The 26,902-nt window shown below is 48.4% G+C and overlaps 1 protein-coding gene across 3 annotated transcripts; it reads left to right on the top strand.

Annotated features, from left to right (window-relative positions):
• On the top strand, window positions 1-26,378 carry fam76b (family with sequence similarity 76 member B). 3 transcript variants are annotated; one of them, XM_058383692.1, is made up of 11 exons: window positions 2-379; window positions 412-504; window positions 1,269-1,333; window positions 21,274-21,328; window positions 21,510-21,665; window positions 21,871-22,034; window positions 24,224-24,274; window positions 24,512-24,589; window positions 24,742-24,877; window positions 25,029-25,130; window positions 25,651-26,377. In XM_058383692.1, the coding sequence occupies exons 2-11, from the start codon at window positions 418-420 to the stop codon at window positions 25,738-25,740; spliced, it is 984 nt and encodes a 327-aa protein (XP_058239675.1). In that variant the 5' UTR covers window positions 2-379; window positions 412-417; the 3' UTR covers window positions 25,741-26,377. The 3 variants fall into 3 exon arrangements, with proteins under 3 accessions (XP_058239677.1, XP_058239675.1, XP_058239674.1); XM_058383694.1 differs by having other exon boundaries at window positions 1-504; window positions 24,745-24,877; window positions 25,651-26,378; XM_058383691.1 differs by having other exon boundaries at window positions 2-504.
• Window positions 26,379-26,902: the final 524 nt, after the last annotated feature.

The raw sequence follows: 26,902 nt of genomic DNA, 5'->3' as shown, positions 1-26,902 counted from the left end.
GGCTGCTCCGGTGTTCCTTTGTGGTGGCAGTTCGCATCCGGTTCGTGAGGAGACTGAGATACACAAAAAAAGGAGAAAGGATTTTAAAGCTCGCAGACAGAAAGCGGAAATCCGTGTGTTCCTCACCTCTACACCTCTCTGTACCGAGAGAGGAGCGGACAGAGTTTATTACACACCGGGAGAGAGGAGCTGAGAGACAGCACTGAGAGCGGAACCTGAGTGCTACCGTTTCATTGGGAAGTGTGCTAACAGGCTAAAGCTAGCGTAGTGTGTGTGTGTGTGTGTGTGTGTGTGTATATGAGAGAGAGAAAGTGAGGACTGTACCGGGTCAGTTTATACCGGGTTATTACAGGTGTGTGTGTGTGTGTGTGTGTGTGTGTGTGTGTGTGTGTGTGTGTGTGTGTGTGTGTGGCGGTGATGGCGAGCTCGGCCTTGTACGCCTGCACCAAGTGTAACCAGCGCTACCCGTTCGAGGAGCTCTCTCAGGGACAGCAGCTCTGCAAGGTGTGTGTGTGTGTGTGTCTTTTATTGTGTATATTTGTGTCTGTGCGGACTTGTATTTTCTGTGTGTGTGTGTGTGTGCGCCCTGTTCACACTTTTAGCTTGTATCCTGGGTGATGAGATGGTCATCAGTAAGTGCAGATGTAAACAGGGTCCAGTTGTGATCTGACCACTGAAACACATCTGGAGGTGAACTGGGCAGTGTGTGGCCATGACACATCTGGAACGTGAAAGTGTTTCTTTGAGTCATGGACACAAATAAAGGAGCACCTGGACAATATCACAGAGCCCTTGCACATGACCAGTGTTCCTCAGTGAAGGCCCTGAGCACAGCTCTCTGACCGCAGGCTGCAGGAGTGTTCTGCTGGATCTGGGGGCTAGAACAGCAGAAGGAGTCTTGAGGAGAGGTGGTGGTGAAAGTGTTAACACTGTGTGTACTAATACACCAGAGTGGACTCGCAGGCCATTACTGACTGACCATAAACACAGAGGAAGACTGGGGGGTAATGGACCTGTGACCCCGATGATGTAACACCCCTGTGACCCTAGTAGATGTCTTCCTCCAGCAGAAATGAGGTATGGAAGCTGATCACAGCTGGAGAATCCCTTGTGATTCCAAATGTGTACAGATGTACAGCTCAACTCTACACTTCTGATCAGTTCACCCAGGATGCATAGCAGGTGTAAATGGGATGGGTGTGTGTGTGTGTGTGTCCTCCTTAACCCTAACCCTTCACTGAGTAAACTCCTTCACTGTGTGTGTGTAGGAGTGTCGGATCGCCCATCCCATAGTGAAGTGCACCTACTGTAGAACTGAGTTCCAACAGGAGAGGTAACACACACACACACACACACACACACACACACACACACACACACACACACACACACACACACTGATGCCGTACTGTGTTCAGTCATAAACATTGTGAATGGGTGAACATCTGTGTATTTAAACCATGTTATAAGTACTGTGATTAGTTACAAAGTGTTCAGTAATGAGGAGTTGGAGCTGTGATGTGATTGGCTCACACACTACAGCAGTGTGAGACTCTACATCACACACACACACACACACTACAGCAGTGTGAGACTCTACATCACACACACACACACACACTACAGCAGTGTGAGACTCTACATCACACACACACACACACACTACAGCAGTGCGAGACTCTACATCACACACACACACACACACTACAGCAGTGCGAGACTCTACATCACACACACACACTACAGCAGTGTGAGACTCTACATCACACACACACGCACACACTACAGCAGTGTGAGACTCTACATCACACACACACACACACACACTACAGCAGTGTGAGACTCTACATCACACACACACGCACACACTACAGCAGTGTGAGACTCTACATCACACACACACACACACACACTACAGCAGTGTGAGACTCTACATCACACACACGCACACACTACAGCAGTGTGAGACTCTACATCACACACACACACACACACACTACAGCAGTGTGAGACTCTACATCACACACACACTACAGCAGTGTGAGACTCTACATCACACACACACTACAGCAGTGTGAGACTCTACATCACACACACACACACACTACAGCAGTGTGAGACTCTACATCACACACACACACACTACAGCAGTGTGAGACTCTACATCACACACACACTACAGCAGTGTGAGACTCTACATCACACACACACACTACAGCAGTGTGAGACTCTACATCACACACACACTACAGCAGTGTGAGACTCTACATCACACACACACTACAGCAGTGTGAGACTCTACATCACACACACACACACTACAGCAGTGTGAGACTCTACATCACACACACACACACTACAGCAGTGTGAGACTCTACATCACACACACACACACTACAGCAGTGTGAGACTCTACATCACACACACACACACTACAGCAGTGTGAGACTCTACATCACACACACACACACTACAGCAGTGTGAGACTCTACATCACACACACACACACTACAGCAGTGTGAGACTCTACATCACACACACACACACTACAGCAGTGTGAGACTCTACATCACACACACACACACTACAGCAGTGTGAGACTCTACATCACACACACACACACTACAGCAGTGTGAGACTCTACATCACACACACTACAGCAGTGTGAGACTCTACATCACACACACTACAGCAGTGTGAGACTCTACATCACACACACACACACACTACAGCAGTGTGAGGCTCATCACACACACACACACACACACTACAGCAGTGTGAGGCTCATCACACACACACACACACACACTACAGCAGTGTGAGACTCATCACACACACACACACACACTACAGCAGTGTGAGACTCTACATCACACACACTACAGCAGTGCGAGACTCTACATCACACACACACACACACACTACAGCACTGTGAGACTCTACATCACACACACACACACACTACAGCAGTGTGAGACTACATCACACACACACACACTACAGCAGTGTGAGACTCTACATCACACACACACACACACACTACAGCAGTGTGAGACTCTACATCACACACACACACACACTACAGCAGTGTGAGACTCTACATCACACACACACACACTACAGCAGTGTGAGACTCTACATCACACACACACTACAGCAGTGTGAGACTCTACATCACACACACACTACAGCAGTGTGAGACTCTACATCACACACACACTACAGCAGTGTGAGACTCTACATCACACACACACTACAGCAGTGTGAGACTCTACATCACACACACACTACAGCAGTGTGAGACTCTACATCACACACACACTACAGCAGTGTGAGACTCTACATCACACACACACTACAGCAGTGTGAGACTCTACATCACACACACACACACTACAGCAGTGTGAGACTCTACATCACACACACACACACTACAGCAGTGTGAGACTCTACATCACACACACACACACTACAGCAGTGTGAGACTCTACATCACACACACACACACACTACAGCAGTGTGAGGCTCATCACACACACACACACACACACTACAGCAGTGTGAGACTCATCACACACACACACACACTACAGCAGTGTGAGACTCTACATCACACACACTACAGCAGTGTGAGACTCTACATCACACACACTACAGCAGTGCGAGACTCTACATCACACACACACACACACACTACAGCAGTGCGAGACTCTACATCACACACACACACACACTACAGCAGTGTGAGACTCATCACACACACACACACACTACAGCAGTGTGAGACTCATCACACACACACACACTACAGCACTGTGAGACTCTACATCACACACACACTACAGCAGTGTGAGACTCTACATCACACACACACACACACTACAGCAGTGTGAGACTACATCACACACACACACACTACAGCAGTGTGAGACTCTACATCACACACACACACACACACTACAGCAGTGTGAGACTCTACATCACACACACACACACACTACAGCAGTGTGAGACTCTACATCACACACACACACACACTACAGCAGTGTGAGACTCTACATCACACACACACACACTACAGCAGTGTGAGACTCTACATCACACACACACACACACTACAGCAGTGTGAGACTCTACATCACACACACACACACTACAGCAGTGTGAGACTCATCACACACACACACACTACAGCAGTGTGAGACTCTACATCACACACACACACACACACTACAGCAGTGTGAGACTCTACATCACACACACACACACACTACAGCAGTGTGAGACTCTACATCACACACACACACACTACAGCAGTGTGAGACTCTACATCACACACACACACACTACAGCAGTGTGAGACTCTACATCACACACACACACACACTACAGCAGTGTGAGACTCTACATCACACACACACACACTACAGCAGTGCGAGACTCTACATCACACACACACACACACACACACTACAGCAGTGCGAGACTCTACATCACACACACACACTACAGCAGTGCGAGACTCTACATCACACACACACACACTACAGCAGTGCGAGACTCTACATCACACACACACACACACACTACAGCAGTGTGAGACTCTACATCACACACACACACACACTACAGCAGTGTGAGACTCTACATCACACACACACACACACTACAGCAGTGTGAGACTCTACATCACACACACACACACACTACAGCAGTGCGAGACTCTACATCACACACACACACACACACACACTACAGCAGTGCGAGACTCTACATCACACACACACACTACAGCAGTGCGAGACTCTACATCACACACACACACACTACAGCAGTGTGAGACTCTACATCACACACACACACACTACAGCAGTGTGAGACTCTACATCACACACACACACACACTACAGCAGTGTGAGACTCTACATCACACACACACACACTACAGCAGTGTGAGACTCATCACACACACACACACTACAGCAGTGTGAGACTCTACATCACACACACACACACACACTACAGCAGTGTGAGACTCTACATCACACACACACACACACTACAGCAGTGTGAGACTCTACATCACACACACACACACTACAGCAGTGTGAGACTCTACATCACACACACACACACTACAGCAGTGTGAGACTCTACATCACACACACACACACACTACAGCAGTGTGAGACTCTACATCACACACACACACACTACAGCAGTGCGAGACTCTACATCACACACACACACACACACACACTACAGCAGTGCGAGACTCTACATCACACACACACACACACACACACTACAGCAGTGCGAGACTCTACATCACACACACACACTACAGCAGTGCGAGACTCTACATCACACACACACACACTACAGCAGTGCGAGACTCTACATCACACACACACACACACACTACAGCAGTGTGAGACTCTACATCACACACACACACACACTACAGCAGTGTGAGACTCTACATCACACACACACACACACTACAGCAGTGTGAGACTCTACATCACACACACACACACACTACAGCAGTGTGAGACTCTACATCACACACACACACACACTACAGCAGTGCGAGACTCTACATCACACACACACACACACACACACTACAGCAGTGCGAGACTCTACATCACACACACACACTACAGCAGTGCGAGACTCTACATCACACACACACACACTACAGCAGTGTGAGACTCTACATCACACACACACACACACACTACAGCAGTGTGAGACTCTACATCACACACACACACTACAGCAGTGTGAGACTCTACATCACACACACACACTACAGCAGTGCGAGACTCTACATCACACACACACACACACTACAGCAGTGTGAGACTCTACATCACACACACACACACACACTACAGCAGTGCGAGACTCTACATCACACACACACACTACAGCAGTGCGAGACTCTACATCACACACACACACACACACACACTACAGCAGTGCGAGACTCTACATCACACACACACACACTACAGCAGTGCGAGACTCTACATCACACACACACACACTACAGCAGTGTGAGACTCTACATCACACACACACACACTACAGCAGTGTGAGACTCTACATCACACACACACACACTACAGCAGTGTGAGACTCTACATCACACACACACACACTACAGCAGTGTGAGACTCTACATCACACACACACACACACTACAGCAGTGTGAGACTCTACATCACACACACACACACTACAGCAGTGCGAGACTCTACATCACACACACACACACACACACACACTACAGCAGTGCGAGACTCTACATCACACACACACACACACACACTACAGCAGTGCGAGACTCTACATCACACACACACACTACAGCAGTGCGAGACTCTACATCACACACACACACACACTACAGCAGTGCGAGACTCTACATCACACACACACACACACTACAGCAGTGCGAGACTCTACATCACACACACACACACACTACAGCAGTGTGAGACTCATCACACACACACACACACTACAGCAGTGTGAGACTCTACATCACACACACACACACTACAGCAGTGTGAGACTCTACATCACACACACACACACACTACAGCAGTGTGAGACTCTACATCACACACACACACACTACAGCAGTGTGAGACTCTACATCACACACACACTACAGCAGTGTGAGACTCTACATCACACACACACACACTACAGCAGTGTGAGACTCATCACACACACACACACACACTACAGCAGTGTGAGACTCTACATCACACACACTACAGCAGTGTGAGACTCTACATCACACACACACACTACAGCACTGTGAGACTCATCACACACACACACACTACAGCACTGTGAGACTCATCACACACACACACACTACAGCACTGTGAGACTCATCACACACACACACACTACAGCAGTGTGAGACTCTACATCACACACACACTACAGCAGTGTGAGACTACATCACACACACACACACTAGAGCACTGTGAGACTCTACATCACACACACACACACTACAGCAGTGTGAGACTCTACATCACACACACACACACACACTACAGCAGTGTGAGACTCTACATCACACACACACTACAGCAGTGTGAGACTCTACATCACACACACACACACACTACAGCAGTGCGAGACTCTACATCACACACACTACAGCAGTGTGAGACTCTACATCACACACACACACACTACAGCAGTGTGAGACTCTACATCACACACACACACACACTACAGCAGTGCGAGACTCTACATCACACACACACTACAGCAGTGTGAGACTCTACATCACACACACACACGCACACTACAGCAGTGTGAGACTCATCACACACACACACACTACAGCAGTGCGAGACTCTACATCACACACACACACGCACACTACAGCAGTGTGAGACTCATCACACACACACACACTACAGCAGTGCGAGACTCTACATCACACACACACACTACAGCAGTGCGAGACTCTACATCACACACACACACACACACACACACACTACAGCAGTGTGAGACTCTACATCACACACACACACACACTACAGCAGTGTGAGACTCTACATCACACACACACACACTACAGCAGTGTGAGACTCTACATCACACACACACACACACTACAGCAGTGTGAGACTCTACATCACACACACACACACACACTACAGCAGTGTTAGACTCTACATCACACACACACACTACAGCAGTGTGAGACTCTACATCACACACACACACACTACAGCAGTGTGAGACTCTACATCACACACACACACACACACACTACAGCAGTGCGAGACTCTACATCACACACACACACACTACAGCAGTGCGAGACTCTACATCACACACACACACACTACAGCAGTGCGAGACTCTACATCACACACACACTACAGCAGTGCGAGACTCTACATCACACACACACACACTACAGCAGTGCGAGACTCTACATCACACACACACACACTACAGCAGTGCGAGACTCTACATCACACACACACACACTACAGCAGTGCGAGACTCTACATCACACACACACTACAGCAGTGCGAGACTCTACATCACACACACACACACACTACAGCAGTGCGAGACTCTACATCACACACACACACACACACTACAGCAGTGTGAGACTCTACATCACACACACACACACACACACACACACACTACAGCAGTGCGAGACTACATCACACACACACTACAGCAGTGCGAGACTCTACATCACACACACACACTACAGCAGTGCGAGACTACATCACACACACACTACAGCAGTGCGAGACTACATCACACACACACACTACAGCAGTGTGAGACTCATCACACACACACACACTACAGCAGTGTGAGACTCTACATCACACACACACACTACAGCAGTGTGAGACTCATCACACACACACACACTACAGCAGTGTGAGACTCTACATCACACACACACACACACTACAGCAGTGCGAGACTCTACATCACACACACACTACAGCAGTGTGAGACTCTACATCACACACACACTACAGCAGTGTGAGACTCTACATCACACACACACACTACAGCAGTGTGAGACTCTACATCACACACACACACACACTACAGCAGTGTGAGACTCTACATCACACACACACACTACAGCAGTGTGAGACTCTACATCACACACACACACACTACAGCAGTGTGAGACTCTACATCACACACACACACACTACAGCAGTGTGAGACTCTACATCACACACACACACACACTACAGCAGTGCGAGACTCTACATCACACACACACACACTACAGCAGTGTGAGACTCTACATCACACACACACACACTACAGCAGTGTGAGACTCTACATCACACACACACACACTACAGCAGTGTGAGACTCTACATCACACACACACTACAGCAGTGTGAGACTCTACATCACACACACACTACAGCAGTGTGAGACTCTACATCACACACACACACACTACAGCAGTGTGAGACTCATCACACACACACACACTACAGCAGTGTGAGACTCTACATCACACACACACACACTACAGCAGTGTGAGACTCTACATCACACACACACACACTACAGCAGTGAGACTCTACATCACACACACACTACAGCAGTGTGAGACTCTACATCACACACACACTACAGCAGTGCGAGACTCTACATCACACACACACACACACACACTACAGCAGTGCGAGACTCTACATCACACACACACACACACTACAGCAGTGTGAGACTCTACATCACACACACACACACACTACAGCAGTGCGAGACTCTACATCACACACACACTACAGCAGTGCGAGACTCTACATCACACACACACTACAGCAGTGTGAGACTCATCACACACACACACACACACTACAGCAGTGTGAGACTCTACATCACACACACACACTACAGCAGTGTGAGACTCTACATCACACACACACACTACAGCAGTGTGAGACTCATCACACACACACACACTACAGCAGTGTGAGACTCTACATCACACACACACACTACAGCAGTGTGAGACTCTACATCACACACACACACACTACAGCAGTGTGAGACTCTACATCACACACACACACTACAGCAGTGCGAGACTCTACATCACACACACACACACTACAGCAGTGTGAGACTCTACATCACACACACACACACACACACACACACACACACTACAGCAGTGTGAGACTCTACATCACACACACACACACTACAGCAGTGTGAGACTCTACATCACACACACACTACAGCAGTGTGAGACTCTACATCACACACACACACACACACACACTACAGCAGTGTGAGACTCTACAACACACACACACTACAGCAGTGTGAGACTCTACAACACACACACGCACACTACAGCAGTGTGAGACTCATCACACACACACACTACAGCAGTGCGAGACTCTACATCACACACACACACTACAGCAGTGTGAGACTCTACATCACACACACACACACTACAGCAGTGTGAGACTCTACATCACACACACACACACACACACTACAGCAGTGCGAGACTCTACATCACACACACACACACTACAGCAGTGCGAGACTCTACATCACACACACACACACTACAGCAGTGCGAGACTCTACATCACACACACACTACAGCAGTGCGAGACTCTACATCACACACACACACACTACAGCAGTGTGAGACTCTACATCACACACACACTACAGCAGTGCGAGACTCTACATCACACACACACACACTACAGCAGTGCGAGACTCTACATCACACACACACACACTACAGCAGTGCGAGACTCTACATCACACACACACACACTACAGCAGTGCGAGACTCTACATCACACACACACACACACTACAGCAGTGCGAGACTCTACATCACACACACACTACAGCAGTGCGAGACTCTACATCACACACACACACACACTACAGCAGTGCGAGACTCTACATCACACACACAGACACACACTACAGCAGTGTGAGACTCTACATCACACACACACACACACACACACACACTACAGCAGTGCGAGACTACATCACACACACACTACAGCAGTGCGAGACTCTACATCACACACACACACTACAGCAGTGCGAGACTCTACATCACACACACACACACACTACAGCAGTGTGAGACTCTACATCACACACACACACTACAGCAGTGTGAGACTCATCACACACACACACACTACAGCAGTGTGAGACTCTACATCACACACACACACTACAGCAGTGTGAGACTCATCACACACACACACACTACAGCAGTGTGAGACTCTACATCACACACACACACACACTACAGCAGTGCGAGACTCTACATCACACACACACTACAGCAGTGTGAGACTCTACATCACACACACACTACAGCAGTGTGAGACTCTACATCACACACACACACTACAGCAGTGTGAGACTCTACATCACACACACACACACACTACAGCAGTGTGAGACTCTACATCACACACACACACTACAGCAGTGTGAGACTCTACATCACACACACACACACTACAGCAGTGTGAGACTCTACATCACACACACACACACTACAGCAGTGTGAGACTCTACATCACACACACACACACACTACAGCAGTGCGAGACTCTACATCACACACACACACACTACAGCAGTGTGAGACTCTACATCACACACACACACACTACAGCAGTGTGAGACTCTACATCACACACACACACACTACAGCAGTGTGAGACTCTACATCACACACACACTACAGCAGTGTGAGACTCTACATCACACACACACTACAGCAGTGTGAGACTCTACATCACACACACACACACTACAGCAGTGTGAGACTCATCACACACACACACACTACAGCAGTGTGAGACTCTACATCACACACACACTACAGCAGTGCGAGACTCTACATCACACACACACACACACTACAGCAGTGTGAGACTCTACATCACACACACACACACTACAGCAGTGTGAGACTCTACATCACACACACACACACTACAGCAGTGAGACTCTACATCACACACACACTACAGCAGTGTGAGACTCTACATCACACACACACTACAGCAGTGCGAGACTCTACATCACACACACACACACACACACTACAGCAGTGCGAGACTCTACATCACCCACACACACACACTACAGCAGTGTGAGACTCTACATCACACACACACACACACTACAGCAGTGCGAGACTCTACATCACACACACACTACAGCAGTGCGAGACTCTACATCACACACACACTACAGCAGTGTGAGACTCTACATCACACACACACACTACAGCAGTGTGAGACTCTACATCACACACACACACTACAGCAGTGTGAGACTCATCACACACACACACACTACAGCAGTGTGAGACTCTACATCACACACACACACTACAGCAGTGCGAGACTCTACATCACACACACACACACTACAGCAGTGTGAGACTCTACATCACACACACACACACACACACACACACACTACAGCAGTGTGAGACTCTACATCACACACACACACACTACAGCAGTGTGAGACTCTACATCACACACACACTACAGCAGTGTGAGACTCTACATCACACACACACACACACACACACTACAGCAGTGTGAGACTCTACAACACACACACACTACAGCAGTGTGAGACTCTACAACACACACACGCACACTACAGCAGTGTGAGACTCATCACACACACACACTACAGCAGTGCGAGACTCTACATCACACACACACACTACAGCAGTGCGAGACTCTACATCACACACACACACACACACTACAGCAGTGTGAGACTCTACATCACACACACACACACTACAGCAGTGCGAGACTCTACATCACACACACACACACTACAGCAGTGTGAGACTCTACATCACACACACACTACAGCAGTGCGAGACTCTACATCACACACACACACACACACACTACAGCAGTGCGAGACTCTACATCACACACACACTACAGCAGTGTGAGACTCTACATCACACACACACACACACTACAGCAGTGTGAGACTCATCACACACACACACACTACAGCAGTGTGAGACTCTACATCACACACACACACACTACAGCAGTGAGACTCTACATCACACACACACTACAGCAGTGTGAGACTCTACATCACACACACACTACAGCAGTGTGAGACTCTACATCACACACACACACACACTACAGCAGTGTGAGACTCTACATCACACACACACACACTACAGCAGTGTGAGACTCTACATCACACACACACTACAGCAGTGTGAGACTCTACATCACACACACACACTACAGCAGTGTGAGACTCTACATCACACACACACTACAGCAGTGTGAGACTCTACATCACACACACACACACACTACAGCAGTGTGAGACTCTACATCACACACACACACTACAGCAGTGTGAGACTCTACATCACACACACACACTACAGCAGTGTGAGACTCTACATCACACACACACTACAGCAGTGTGAGACTCTACATCACACACACACACACACTACAGCAGTGTGAGACTCTACATCACACACACACACACACTACAGCAGTGTGAGACTCATCACACACACACACACTACAGCAGTGTGAGACTCTACATCACACACACACACACTACAGCAGTGAGACTCTACATCACACACACACTACAGCAGTGTGAGACTCTACATCACACACACACTACAGCAGTGTGAGACTCTACATCACACACACACTACAGCAGTGTGAGACTCTACATCACACACACACACACACTACAGCAGTGTGAGACTCTACATCACACACACACACACTACAGCAGTGTGAGACTCTACATCACACACACACACACTACAGCAGTGAGACTCTACATCACACACACACTACAGCAGTGTGAGACTCTACATCACACACACACTACAGCAGTGCGAGACTCTACATCACACACACACACACACACACACTACAGCAGTGCGAGACTCTACATCACACACACACACACACTACAGCAGTGTGAGACTCTACATCACACACACACACACACTACAGCAGTGCGAGACTCTACATCACACACACACTACAGCAGTGTGAGACTCTACATCACACACACACTACAGCAGTGTGAGACTCTACATCACACACACACACTACAGCAGTGTGAGACTCATCACACACACACACACTACAGCAGTGTGAGACTCTACATCACACACACACACACTACAGCAGTGTGAGACTCTACATCACACACACACTACAGCAGTGTGAGACTCTACAACACACACACACACACTACAGCAGTGTGAGACTCTACATCACACACACACACGCACACTACAGCAGTGTGAGGCTCATCACACACACACACTACAGCAGTGCGAGACTCTACATCACACACACACACACACACACACACACACTACAGCAGTGTGAGACTCTACATCACACACACACTACAGCAGTGCGAGACTCTACATCACACACACACACACACACACACACACACTACAGCAGTGTGAGACTCTACATCACACACACACTACAGCAGTGCGAGACTCTACATCACACACACACACACACACACACTACAGCAGTGTGAGACTCTACATCACACACACACACACTACAGCAGTGCGAGACTCTACATCACACACACACTACAGCAGTGTGAGACTCTACATCACACACACACTACAGCAGTGCGAGACTCTACATCACACACACACACACACACACACTACAGCAGTGTGAGACTCTACATCACACACACACACACTACAGCAGTGTGAGACTCTACATCACACACACACACACTACAGCAGTGTGAGACTCTACATCACACACACACACACACTACAGCAGTGTGAGACTCTACATCACACACACACACACTACAGCAGTGTGAGACTCTACATCACACACACACACACACTACAGCAGTGTGAGACTCTACATCACACACACACTACAGCAGTGTGAGACTCTACAACACACACACACACACTACAGCAGTGTGAGACTCTACATCACACACACACACGCACACTACAGCAGTGTGAGACTCATCACACACACACACTACAGCAGTGCGAGACTCTACATCACACACACACACACACACACACACACACTACAGCAGTGTGAGACTCTACATCACACACACACTACAGCAGTGCGAGACTCTACATCACACACACACACTACAGCAGTGCGAGACTCTACATCACACACACACACACACACACACACACACTACAGCAGTGTGAGACTCTACATCACACACACACTACAGCAGTGCGAGACTCTACATCACACACACACACACACACACACTACAGCAGTGTGAGACTCTACATCACACACACACACACTACAGCAGTGCGAGACTCTACATCACACACACACTACAGCAGTGTGAGACTCTACATCACACACACACACACTACAGCAGTGTGAGACTCTACATCACACACACACACACTACAGCAGTGTGAGACTCTACATCACACACACACACACACTACAGCAGTGTGAGACTCTACATCACACACACACACACTACAGCAGTGTGAGACTCTACATCACACACACACTACAGCAGTGTGAGACTCTACATCACACACACACTACAGCAGTGTGAGACTCTACATCACACACACACACACACTACAGCAGTGTGAGACTCATCACACACACACACACACTACAGCAGTGTGAGACTCTACATCACACACACACACACTACAGCAGTGAGACTCTACATCACACACACACACACACTACAGCAGTGCGAGACTCTACATCACACACACACACACACACACACTACAGCAGTGTGAGACTCTACATCACACACACACACACTACAGCAGTGCGAGACTCTACATCACACACACACTACAGCAGTGTGAGACTCTACATCACACACACACACACACACACACTACAGCAGTGTGAGACTCTACATCACACACACACACACACTACAGCAGTGTGAGACTCATCACACACACACACACTACAGCAGTGTGAGACTCTACATCACACACACACACACACTACAGCAGTGTGAGACTCTACATCACACACACACACACACTACAGCAGTGCGAGACTCTACATCACACACACACACACACACTACAGCAGTGTGAGACTCTACATCACACACACACACACACACACTACAGCAGTGCGAGACTCTACATCACACACACACTACAGCAGTGTGAGACTCTACATCACACACACACACACTACAGCAGTGTGAGACTCTACATCACACACACACACACACTACAGCAGTGTGAGACTCTACATCACACACACACACTACAGCAGTGTGAGACTCTACATCACACACACACTACAGCAGTGTGAGACTCTACATCACACACACACACTACAGCAGTGTGAGACTCTACATCACACACACACACTACAGCAGTGTGAGACTCTACATCACACACACACACACTACAGCAGTGTGAGACTCTACATCACACACACACACACACACACTACAGCAGTGCGAGACTCTACATCACACACACACACTACAGCAGTGTGAGACTCTACATCACACACACACACACTACAGCAGTGTGAGACTCTACATCACACACACACACACTACAGCAGTGTGAGACTCTACATCACACACACACACACTACAGCAGTGCGAGACTCTACATCACACACACTACAGCAGTGTGAGACTCTACATCACACACACACACTACAGCAGTGTGAGACTCTACATCACACACACACACACTACAGCAGTGTGAGACTCTACATCACACACACACACACTACAGCAGTGCGAGACTCTACATCACACACACACACTACAGCAGTGTGAGACTCTACATCACACACACACACTACAGCAGTGTGAGACTCTACATCACACACACACACACTACAGCAGTGTGAGACTCTACATCACACACACACACACTACAGCAGTGCGAGACTCTACATCACACACACACACACTACAGCAGTGCGAGACTCTACATCACACACACACTACAGCAGTGCGAGACTCTACATCACACACACACACACTACAGCAGTGCGAGACTCTACATCACACACACACACACACTACAGCAGTGCGAGACTCTACATCACACACACACACACACACTACAGCAGTGCGAGACTCTACATCACACACACACACACACACACAACAGCAGTGCGAGACTCTACATCACACACACACTACAGCAGTGCGAGACTCTACATCACACACACACACACTACAGCAGTGTGAGACTCTACATCACACACACACACACTACAGCAGTGTGAGACTCATCACACACACACACACTACAGCAGTGTGAGACTCTACATCACACACACACACACACTACAGCAGTGCGAGACTCTACATCACACACACACTACAGCAGTGTGAGACTCTACATCACACACACACACACTACAGCAGTGTGAGACTCATCACACACACACACACTACAGCAGTGTGAGACTCTACATCACACACACACACACACTACAGCAGTGTGAGACTCTACATCACACACACACTACAGCAGTGTGAGACTCTACATCACACACACACACACACTACAGCAGTGTGAGACTCATCACACACACACACACTACAGCAGTGTGAGACTCTACATCACACACACACACTACAGCAGTGTGAGACTCTACATCACACACACACACACTACAGCAGTGTGAGACTCTACATCACACACACACACACTACAGCAGTGTGAGACTCTACATCACACACACACACACACTACAGCAGTGCGAGACTCTACATCACACACACACACACTACAGCAGTGTGAGACTCTACATCACACACACACTACAGCAGTGTGAGACTCTACATCACACACACACTACAGCAGTGTGAGACTCTACATCACACACACACTACAGCAGTGTGAGACTCTACATCACACACACACTACAGCAGTGTGAGACTCTACATCACACACACACACACACTACAGCAGTGTGAGACTCATCACACACACACACACTACAGCAGTGTGAGACTCTACATCACACACACACACTACAGCAGTGAGACTCTACATCACACACACACTACAGCAGTGTGAGACTCTACATCACACACACACTACAGCAGTGTGAGACTCTACATCACACACACACACACACTACAGCAGTGTGAGACTCTACATCACACACACACACACACTACAGCAGTGCGAGACTCTACATCACACACACACTACAGCAGTGTGAGACTCTACATCACACACACACACACACACACTACAGCAGTGAGACTCTACATCACACACACACTACAGCAGTGTGAGACTCTACATCACACACACACTACAGCAGTGTGAGACTCTACATCACACACACACACACACTACAGCAGTGTGAGACTCTACATCACACACACACACACTACAGCAGTGTGAGACTCTACATCACACACACACACACTACAGCAGTGAGACTCTACATCACACACACACTACAGCAGTGCGAGACTCTACATCACACACACACACACACACACTACAGCAGTGCGAGACTCTACATCACACACACACACACACTACAGCAGTGCGAGACTCTACATCACACACACACTACAGCAGTGTGAGACTCTACATCACACACACACACACTACAGCAGTGAGACTCTACATCACACACACACTACAGCAGTGCGAGACTCTACATCACACACACACACACACACACTACAGCAGTGCGAGACTCTACATCACACACACACACACACTACAGCAGTGCGAGACTCTACATCACACACACTACAGCAGTGTGAGACTCTACATCACACACACACACACACTACAGCAGTGCGAGACTCTACATCACACACACACTACAGCAGTGTGAGACTCTACATCACACACACACACTACAGCAGTGTGAGACTCATCACACACACACACACTACAGCAGTGTGAGACTCTACATCACACACACACACACTACAGCAGTGTGAGACTCATCACACACACACACACTACAGCAGTGTGAGACTCTACATCACACACACACACACTACAGCAGTGTGAGACTCTACATCACACACACACACTACAGCAGTGTGAGACTCTACATCACACACACACACACTACAGCAGTGTGAGACTCTACATCACACACACACTACAGCAGTGTGAGACTCTACATCACACACACACACTACAGCAGTGTGAGACTCTACATCACACACACACACACTACAGCAGTGTGAGACTCTACATCACACACACACTACAGCAGTGTGAGACTCTACATCACACACACACACACTACAGCAGTGTGAGACTCTACATCACACACACACACACACTACAGCAGTGTGAGACTCATCACACACACACACACTACAGCAGTGTGAGACTCTACATCACACACACACACACACTACAGCAGTGTGAGACTCATCACACACACACACACTACAGCAGTGTGAGACTCTACATCACACACACACACACACTACAGCAGTGTGAGACTCTACATCACACACACACACACACTACAGCAGTGCGAGACTCTACATCACACACACACACACACACTACAGCAGTGTGAGACTCTACATCACACACACACACACACACACTACAGCAGTGCGAGACTCTACATCACACACACACTACAGCAGTGTGAGACTCTACATCACACACACACACACTACAGCAGTGTGAGACTCTACATCACACACACACACACACTACAGCAGTGTGAGACTCTACATCACACACACACACTACAGCAGTGTGAGACTCTACATCACACACACACACACTACAGCAGTGTGAGACTCTACATCACACACACACACACTACAGCAGTGCGAGACTCTACATCACACACACACACACACACTACAGCAGTGTGAGACTCTACATCACACACACACACACACACTACAGCAGTGCGAGACTCTACATCACACACACACTACAGCAGTGTGAGACTCTACATCACACACACACTACAGCAGTGTGAGACTCTACATCACACACACACACACTACAGCAGTGTGAGACTCTACATCACACACACACACACTACAGCAGTGTGAGACTCTACATCACACACACACACACACTACAGCAGTGTGAGACTCTACATCACACACACACACTACAGCAGTGAGACTCTACATCACACACACACACACACTACAGCAGTGTGAGACTCATCACACACACACACACACTACAGCAGTGTGAGACTCTACATCACACACACACACACTACAGCAGTGTGAGACTCTACATCACACACACACACTACAGCAGTGCGAGACTCTACATCACACACACACACACTACAGCAGTGTGAGACTCTACATCACACACACACTACAGCAGTGTGAGACTCTACATCACACACACACACACTACAGCAGTGTGAGACTCATCACACACACACACACTACAGCAGTGTGAGACTCTACATCACACACACACACACTACAGCAGTGAGACTCTACATCACACACACACTACAGCAGTGTGAGACTCTACATCACACACACACTACAGCAGTGTGAGACTCTACATCACACACACACACACTACAGCAGTGTGAGACTCTACATCACACACACACACACACACTACAGCAGTGTGAGACTCATCACACACACACACACTACAGCAGTGTGAGACTCTACATCACACACACACACACACTACAGCAGTGTGAGACTCATCACACACACACACACTACAGCAGTGTGAGACTCTACATCACACACACACACACTACAGCAGTGTGAGACTCTACATCACACACACACACACTACAGCAGTGAGACTCTACATCACACACACACTACAGCAGTGTGAGACTCTACATCACACACACACACACTACAGCAGTGCGAGACTCTACATCACACACACACACACTACAGCAGTGTGAGACTCTACATCACACACACACTACAGCAGTGTGAGACTCTACATCACACACACACTACAGCAGTGCGAGACTCTACATCACACACACACACACTACAGCAGTGCGAGACTCTACATCACACACACACACACTACAGCAGTGTGAGACTCTACATCACACACACACTACAGCAGTGTGAGACTCTACATCACACACACACACACTACAGCAGTGTGAGACTCTACATCACACACACACTACAGCAGTGTGAGACTCTACATCACACACACACACACACTACAGCAGTGCGAGACTCTACATCACACACACACACACTACAGCAGTGCGAGACTCTACATCACACACACACACACACTACAGCAGTGTGAGACTCTACATCACACACACACACACACACACACACACACTACAGCAGTGTGAGACTCTACATCACACACTACAGCAGTGTGAGACTCTACATCACACACTACAGCAGTGTGAGACTCTACATCACACACACACACACAGCACTGTGAGACTCATCACACACACACACTACAGCACTGTGAGACTCATCACACACACACACTACAGCACTGTGAGACTCTACATCACACACACACACACACTACAGCACTGTGAGACTCTACATCACACACACACACTACAGCCGTGTGAGACTCTACATGGAGTGATGGGTGGAGTTGAATCTGAGTTCGTGTTCACACTGAAACACTCTGAAATAATAATAATATTGTGTTTTTTTTTACAGCAAAACCAACACCATCTGCAAGAAATGCGCCCAGAATGTCAAACAGTTTGGAACAGTAAGTTTTCTCTCTTTTTTTTCGTTCCCTGTGTGAGAGGGGTTGAGTTGGAGGGACCCAGAGAGGGGGAGGGGTTGAGTTGGAGGGACCCAGAGAGGGGGAGGGGTTGAGTTGGAGGGACCCGGTTGATTATGGTCATGTAAACTGTGTGTGTGTGTGTGTGTGTGTGTGTGTTTGCTAGCCGAAGCCATGTCAGTACTGTAACATCATTGCTGCGTTCATCGGGACAAAGTGTCAGCGCTGCACTAACTCTGAGAAGAAGTATGGTCCACCACAGACCTGTGAGCAGTGCAAACAGCAGTGTGCCTTCGACAGGAAGGAGGAGGGCCGGAGAAAGGTCTCTCTCACACACACACACACACACACACACACACACACTAGAGATGTTCACTAGTCTGATCAGTGACTTGAATCATTAGCGCTAGTTCAGTGACACGTTCTGTTGCAGTGAGACAGTGTGTAGTGAGTACACAACAACTCAATCAGCTGGATTTTGTGGGTTTGTGAACATGGTGTGTGTGTGTGTGTGTGTGTGTGTGTAGGTGGATGGGAAGCTGCTGTGTTGGCTCTGCACACTCTCCTACCGCCGTGTTTTACAGAAAACTAAAGAACAGCGTAAAGGCCTCAGCTCCTCCCACTCCAACTCCTCATCACTCAGCGACAAGGAACATCGCCACCACCACCACCGCCACAGCACCTCTCACAAGTACACACACACACACACACCGCCACAGCACCTCTCACAAGTACACACACACCCCGCCACAGCACCTCTCACAAGTACACACACACCCCGCCACAGCACCTCTCACAAGTACACACACACACACCGCCACAGCACCTCTCACAAGTACACACACACACACCGCCACAGCACCTCTCACAAGTACACACACACACCCCGCCACAGCACCTCTCACAAGTACACACACACCCCGCCACAGCACCTCTCACAAGTACACACACACACACCGCCACAGCACCTCTCACAAGTACACACACACACACCGCCACAGCACCTCTCACAAGTACACACACACCCCGCCACAGCACCTCTCACAAGTACACACACACACACCGCCACAGCACCTCTCACAAGTACACACACACACACCGCCACAGCACCTCTCACAAGTACACACACACACACCGCCACAGCACCTCTCACAAGTACACACACACACCCCGCCACAGCACCTCTCACAAGTACACACACACACCCCGCCACAGCACCTCTCACAAGTACACACACACACCCCGCCACAGCACCTCTCACAAGTACACACACACACACCGCCACAGCACCTCTCACAAGTACACACACACACACACACCGCCACAGCACCTCTCACAAGTACACACACACACACACACCGCCACAGCACCTCTCACAAGTACACACACACACACACACACACCGCCACAGCACCTCTCACAAGTACACACACACACACACACACACACACACACACCGCCACAGCACCTCTCACAAGTACACACACACCCCGCCACAGCACCTCTCACAAGTACACACACACACACACACACACACACACACACACACACCCCGCCACAGCACCTCTCACAAGTACACACACACCCCGCCACAGCACCTCTCACAAGTACACACACACCCCGCCACAGCACCTCTCACAAGTACACACACACACCCCGCCACAGCACCTCTCACAAGTACACACACACCCCGCCACAGCACCTCTCACAAGTACACACACACCCCGCCACAGCACCTCTCACAAGTACACACACACACACCGCCACAGCACCTCTCACAAGTACACACACACACACCGCCACAGCACCTCTCACAAGTACACACACACACACACACACACCGCCACAGCACCTCTCACAAGTACACACACACCCCGCCACAGCACCTCTCACAAGTACACACACACACACACACACACCGCCACAGCACCTCTCACAAGTACACACACACACACACACACCCCGCCACAGCACCTCTCACAAGTACACACACACCCCGCCACAGCACCTCTCACAAGTACACACACACACCCCGCCACAGCACCTCTCACAAGTACACACACACCCCGCCACAGCACCTCTCACAAGTACACACACACACCCCGCCACAGCACCTCTCACAAGTACACACACGCACACCGCCACAGCACCTCTCACAAGTACACACACACACACCGCCACAGCACCTCTCACAAGTACACACACACACCCCGCCACAGCACCTCTCACAAGTACACACACACACACACACACACCGCCACAGCACCTCTCACAAGTACACACACACACACACACACACCGCCACAGCACCTCTCACAAGTACACACACACACACACACACACCGCCACAGCACCTCTCACAAGTACACACACACCGCCACAGCACCTCTCACAAGTACACACACACACACACACACACACCGCCACAGCACCTCTCACAAGTACACACACACACACACACACCGCCACAGCACCTCTCACAAGTACACACACACACACACCGCCACAGCACCTCTCACAAGTACACACACACACACACCGCCACAGCACCTCTCACAAGTACACACACACACACCGCCACAGCACCTCTCACAAGTACACACACACACACCGCCACAGCACCTCTCACAAGTACACACACACACACACACCGCCACAGCACCTCTCACAAGTACACACACACACACACACATCCCGCCACAGCACCTCTCACAAGTACACACACACACCCCGCCACAGCACCTCTCACAAGTACACACACACACACACACCGCCCAAGTATATATTATTATTATTATTATTATTATTATCTTAAGTCTGTTAGCATTGTGGCCTTAGTTTATCATTGTACGTGTGTGTGTGTGTGTGTGTTTTGTGTAGGCTGAGTAGCAGTTTGAGTCCGGAGCAGGAGCAGCGACTGTGGGAACAGAGGTGAATTTAGTGTCTCCCTCACTGTATACACACACACACACACACACACACACTCCTGTGTTCTAGACCTGTCTGTAACACCTTCCCTTCTCCACTTCCTCTTGGATTATTCCTTTATATAAGTGATGTAGGTGACACACTGAAACACTGAGGCCTGTGTGTTCACTAGTAGAGTATTGTAGGTGGTGTTACTGACAGATGTGTTGTCATAGTAACAGTGTTTTACGTTGTCTGTAGCCATAAATCAGCATCCATTCAGAAAGAAACACCAAAGAAGAAACCCAAACTGGAGCTGAAACCATCCAATGGAGACAGGTGTGTGTGTGTGTGTGAGAGAGAGAAAGCTAGTGAGTAACTGCTGTTGGTGACATTATATGTGTAAAAACATACAAAATTGCATTTCAGTACATGAGTGGATTCTCTCTCTCTCCCTCTCTCTCTCTCCCTCCCCTTATTTGTCTCTGCAGTAGCTCTATAGCTCAGTCGATGGACTCAGGTGGGACAGATAACTTCATCCTTATTAGTCAGCTGAAAGAGGAAGTGATGTCACTTAAGAGACTGCTGCAGCAGAGAGACCAGACAATCCTGGAGAAGGACAGGAAGGTACACACACACTTTGTCCATTTTATTAGGAACTTACATAGATGGATAGCTATAGATGTCTCACACACATGACTAAAACTAAGTGGACTCTGGTTCCCAGTTCCTCAGTGTGTGTGTGTGTGTGTGTGTGTGTGTGTGTGTGTGTGTGTAGCTGACTGAGCTGAAGGCTGATTTTCAGTATCAGGAGTCGAACATGCGTCTGAAGATGAACAACATGGAGAAAGCTCACAAAGAGGCCATGGAGCAACAACAGGTTATATACACACACTTATCCACACACACACATTTTGTAGAAACACACTCACACACACACTCAGTTTCACTTAAGGTCCACAATATTAGGAGCCCTAGCACATTTATGCAGGTATTTATTGAACTTCAGTATGACCTCTGAGGCTCCATGGCATGGCTGTTGGTGTTTCAGAAACTACTGACCGTCTGGGATTTTCAGAAGAATAGTCTCTAGTGTTTACACAGAACAGTGAGAAGGACACTGAGTGACAGTTCTGTGGAGAAACACACTGTTAATAAGAGAGATTAGAGACAAATAGTCTGATTTGTTCGAGCTGAAAGGAAGTCTATAGGAATTAAAACACTCACTCTTCATGACCATGGTGTGCTGAAAGGCGTTTGCAGCATGCAACAAACATCAGACTTTGAGATGGACAAGCTACAGCAGCTGAAGACCACATCACTGTCCTCTCCTTTCATGTCCTGTCTCTCTGTGTCCTGTCTCTCTGTGACCTGTTTCTCTGTGTCCTGTCTCTCTGTAGGCAAAGAACAGGGAGTTGATGAAACAGGTTGCTGCACTCTCTAAAGGAAAGAAGCTTGACCGTACCAGCAGCTCACTTTTGTTACCATGACGACGACCTCTTGTCCACACATGCCACGTCATCACTGTGAGGACGCTTAGGCTCACATACAAATTCCACCCACCCCACCCCACCCCACCCAAAAAAAAGCTGCCTGTCTATCTCTACATCACTGTCTACCTGTCTGTCTCATTCTCTCCCTCTATTCATCTCCTGTCTGTCTCTCACCCCAACGAGTGGCCTGACCCTGTTTGCTCTCAGTCTCTCTCTCTTTCCATCTCTGGATCTTCTGTCTCTTTCCTGAAGATGTCATTGATGATGTCACACATGCAGCCCTGCCCCAGTCATGTGACTCTGAGCTGAGGGGCTGGGCTATGGACAAACAAGGCTGCCCGGTACACCGAACCTGCAGGATGCACACACACCATATATCTGTCTGCAGAGGGTGACTGTAAAGCTGTCTGTCTCTCTGCCTGTCTGCCTGCGTACGGCGGGCTTTTAATCACAACAGTGATGAGGATTTTATTATTCTGTGTGAAAGAGAATTGTTATTCACATTATAGGAGTCTCTCTCTCTCTCTCTCTCTATTATAAGTCTTTGTACTGTGACACTTTTGTATTTTTTATTTTGTCCTCCAGAGTGTGGACATTTCAGGAACAATAAATCATCAAAAACTCCTGTGTGTGTGTGAATAATCTCCTCTGGTCATTGTAACTAAACAGCAGATAATTTCCTGTTCAGTTTGTGAATAATTATAACAATTTAACCTTTTTAATTCAGTTTGTTTAGCACTGTAACACTGGGCATCGTCACTGTTGATTGGCTATACAGAAATCTGGGTCTAAAATTTGACAAAGCCGCTAAATCTGATACAGTGCGTTTGGAAAGTATTCACAACGCTTCACTTTTTCCACATGGTGTTATATAACAGCCTTATTCCAAAATGGATTAAATTAATTATTTTCCTTAAAATTCTACAAACAATACTCCATAATGACAAGATGAAAGACGGTTGTTGGAAATCTTTGCAAATTTATGTACATAAGTATTCACAGCCTTTGACATGGCACTCAGTATTGAGCTCAAGTGCATCCTGTTTCCACTGATCATTCTCGAGATGTTTCTACAACTTGATTAGAGTCCATCTGTGGTCAATTCAGTTGATTGGACATGATTTGGAAAGGCACACACGTGTCTATATAGGGTCCCACA

This window comes from Hemibagrus wyckioides, linkage group LG28 (genome assembly GCF_019097595.1).
Source record: "Hemibagrus wyckioides isolate EC202008001 linkage group LG28, SWU_Hwy_1.0, whole genome shotgun sequence".
Lineage (NCBI taxonomy): Eukaryota > Metazoa > Chordata > Actinopteri > Siluriformes > Bagridae > Hemibagrus > Hemibagrus wyckioides.
This window is presented reverse-complemented; position numbering and strand designations above follow the sequence as displayed.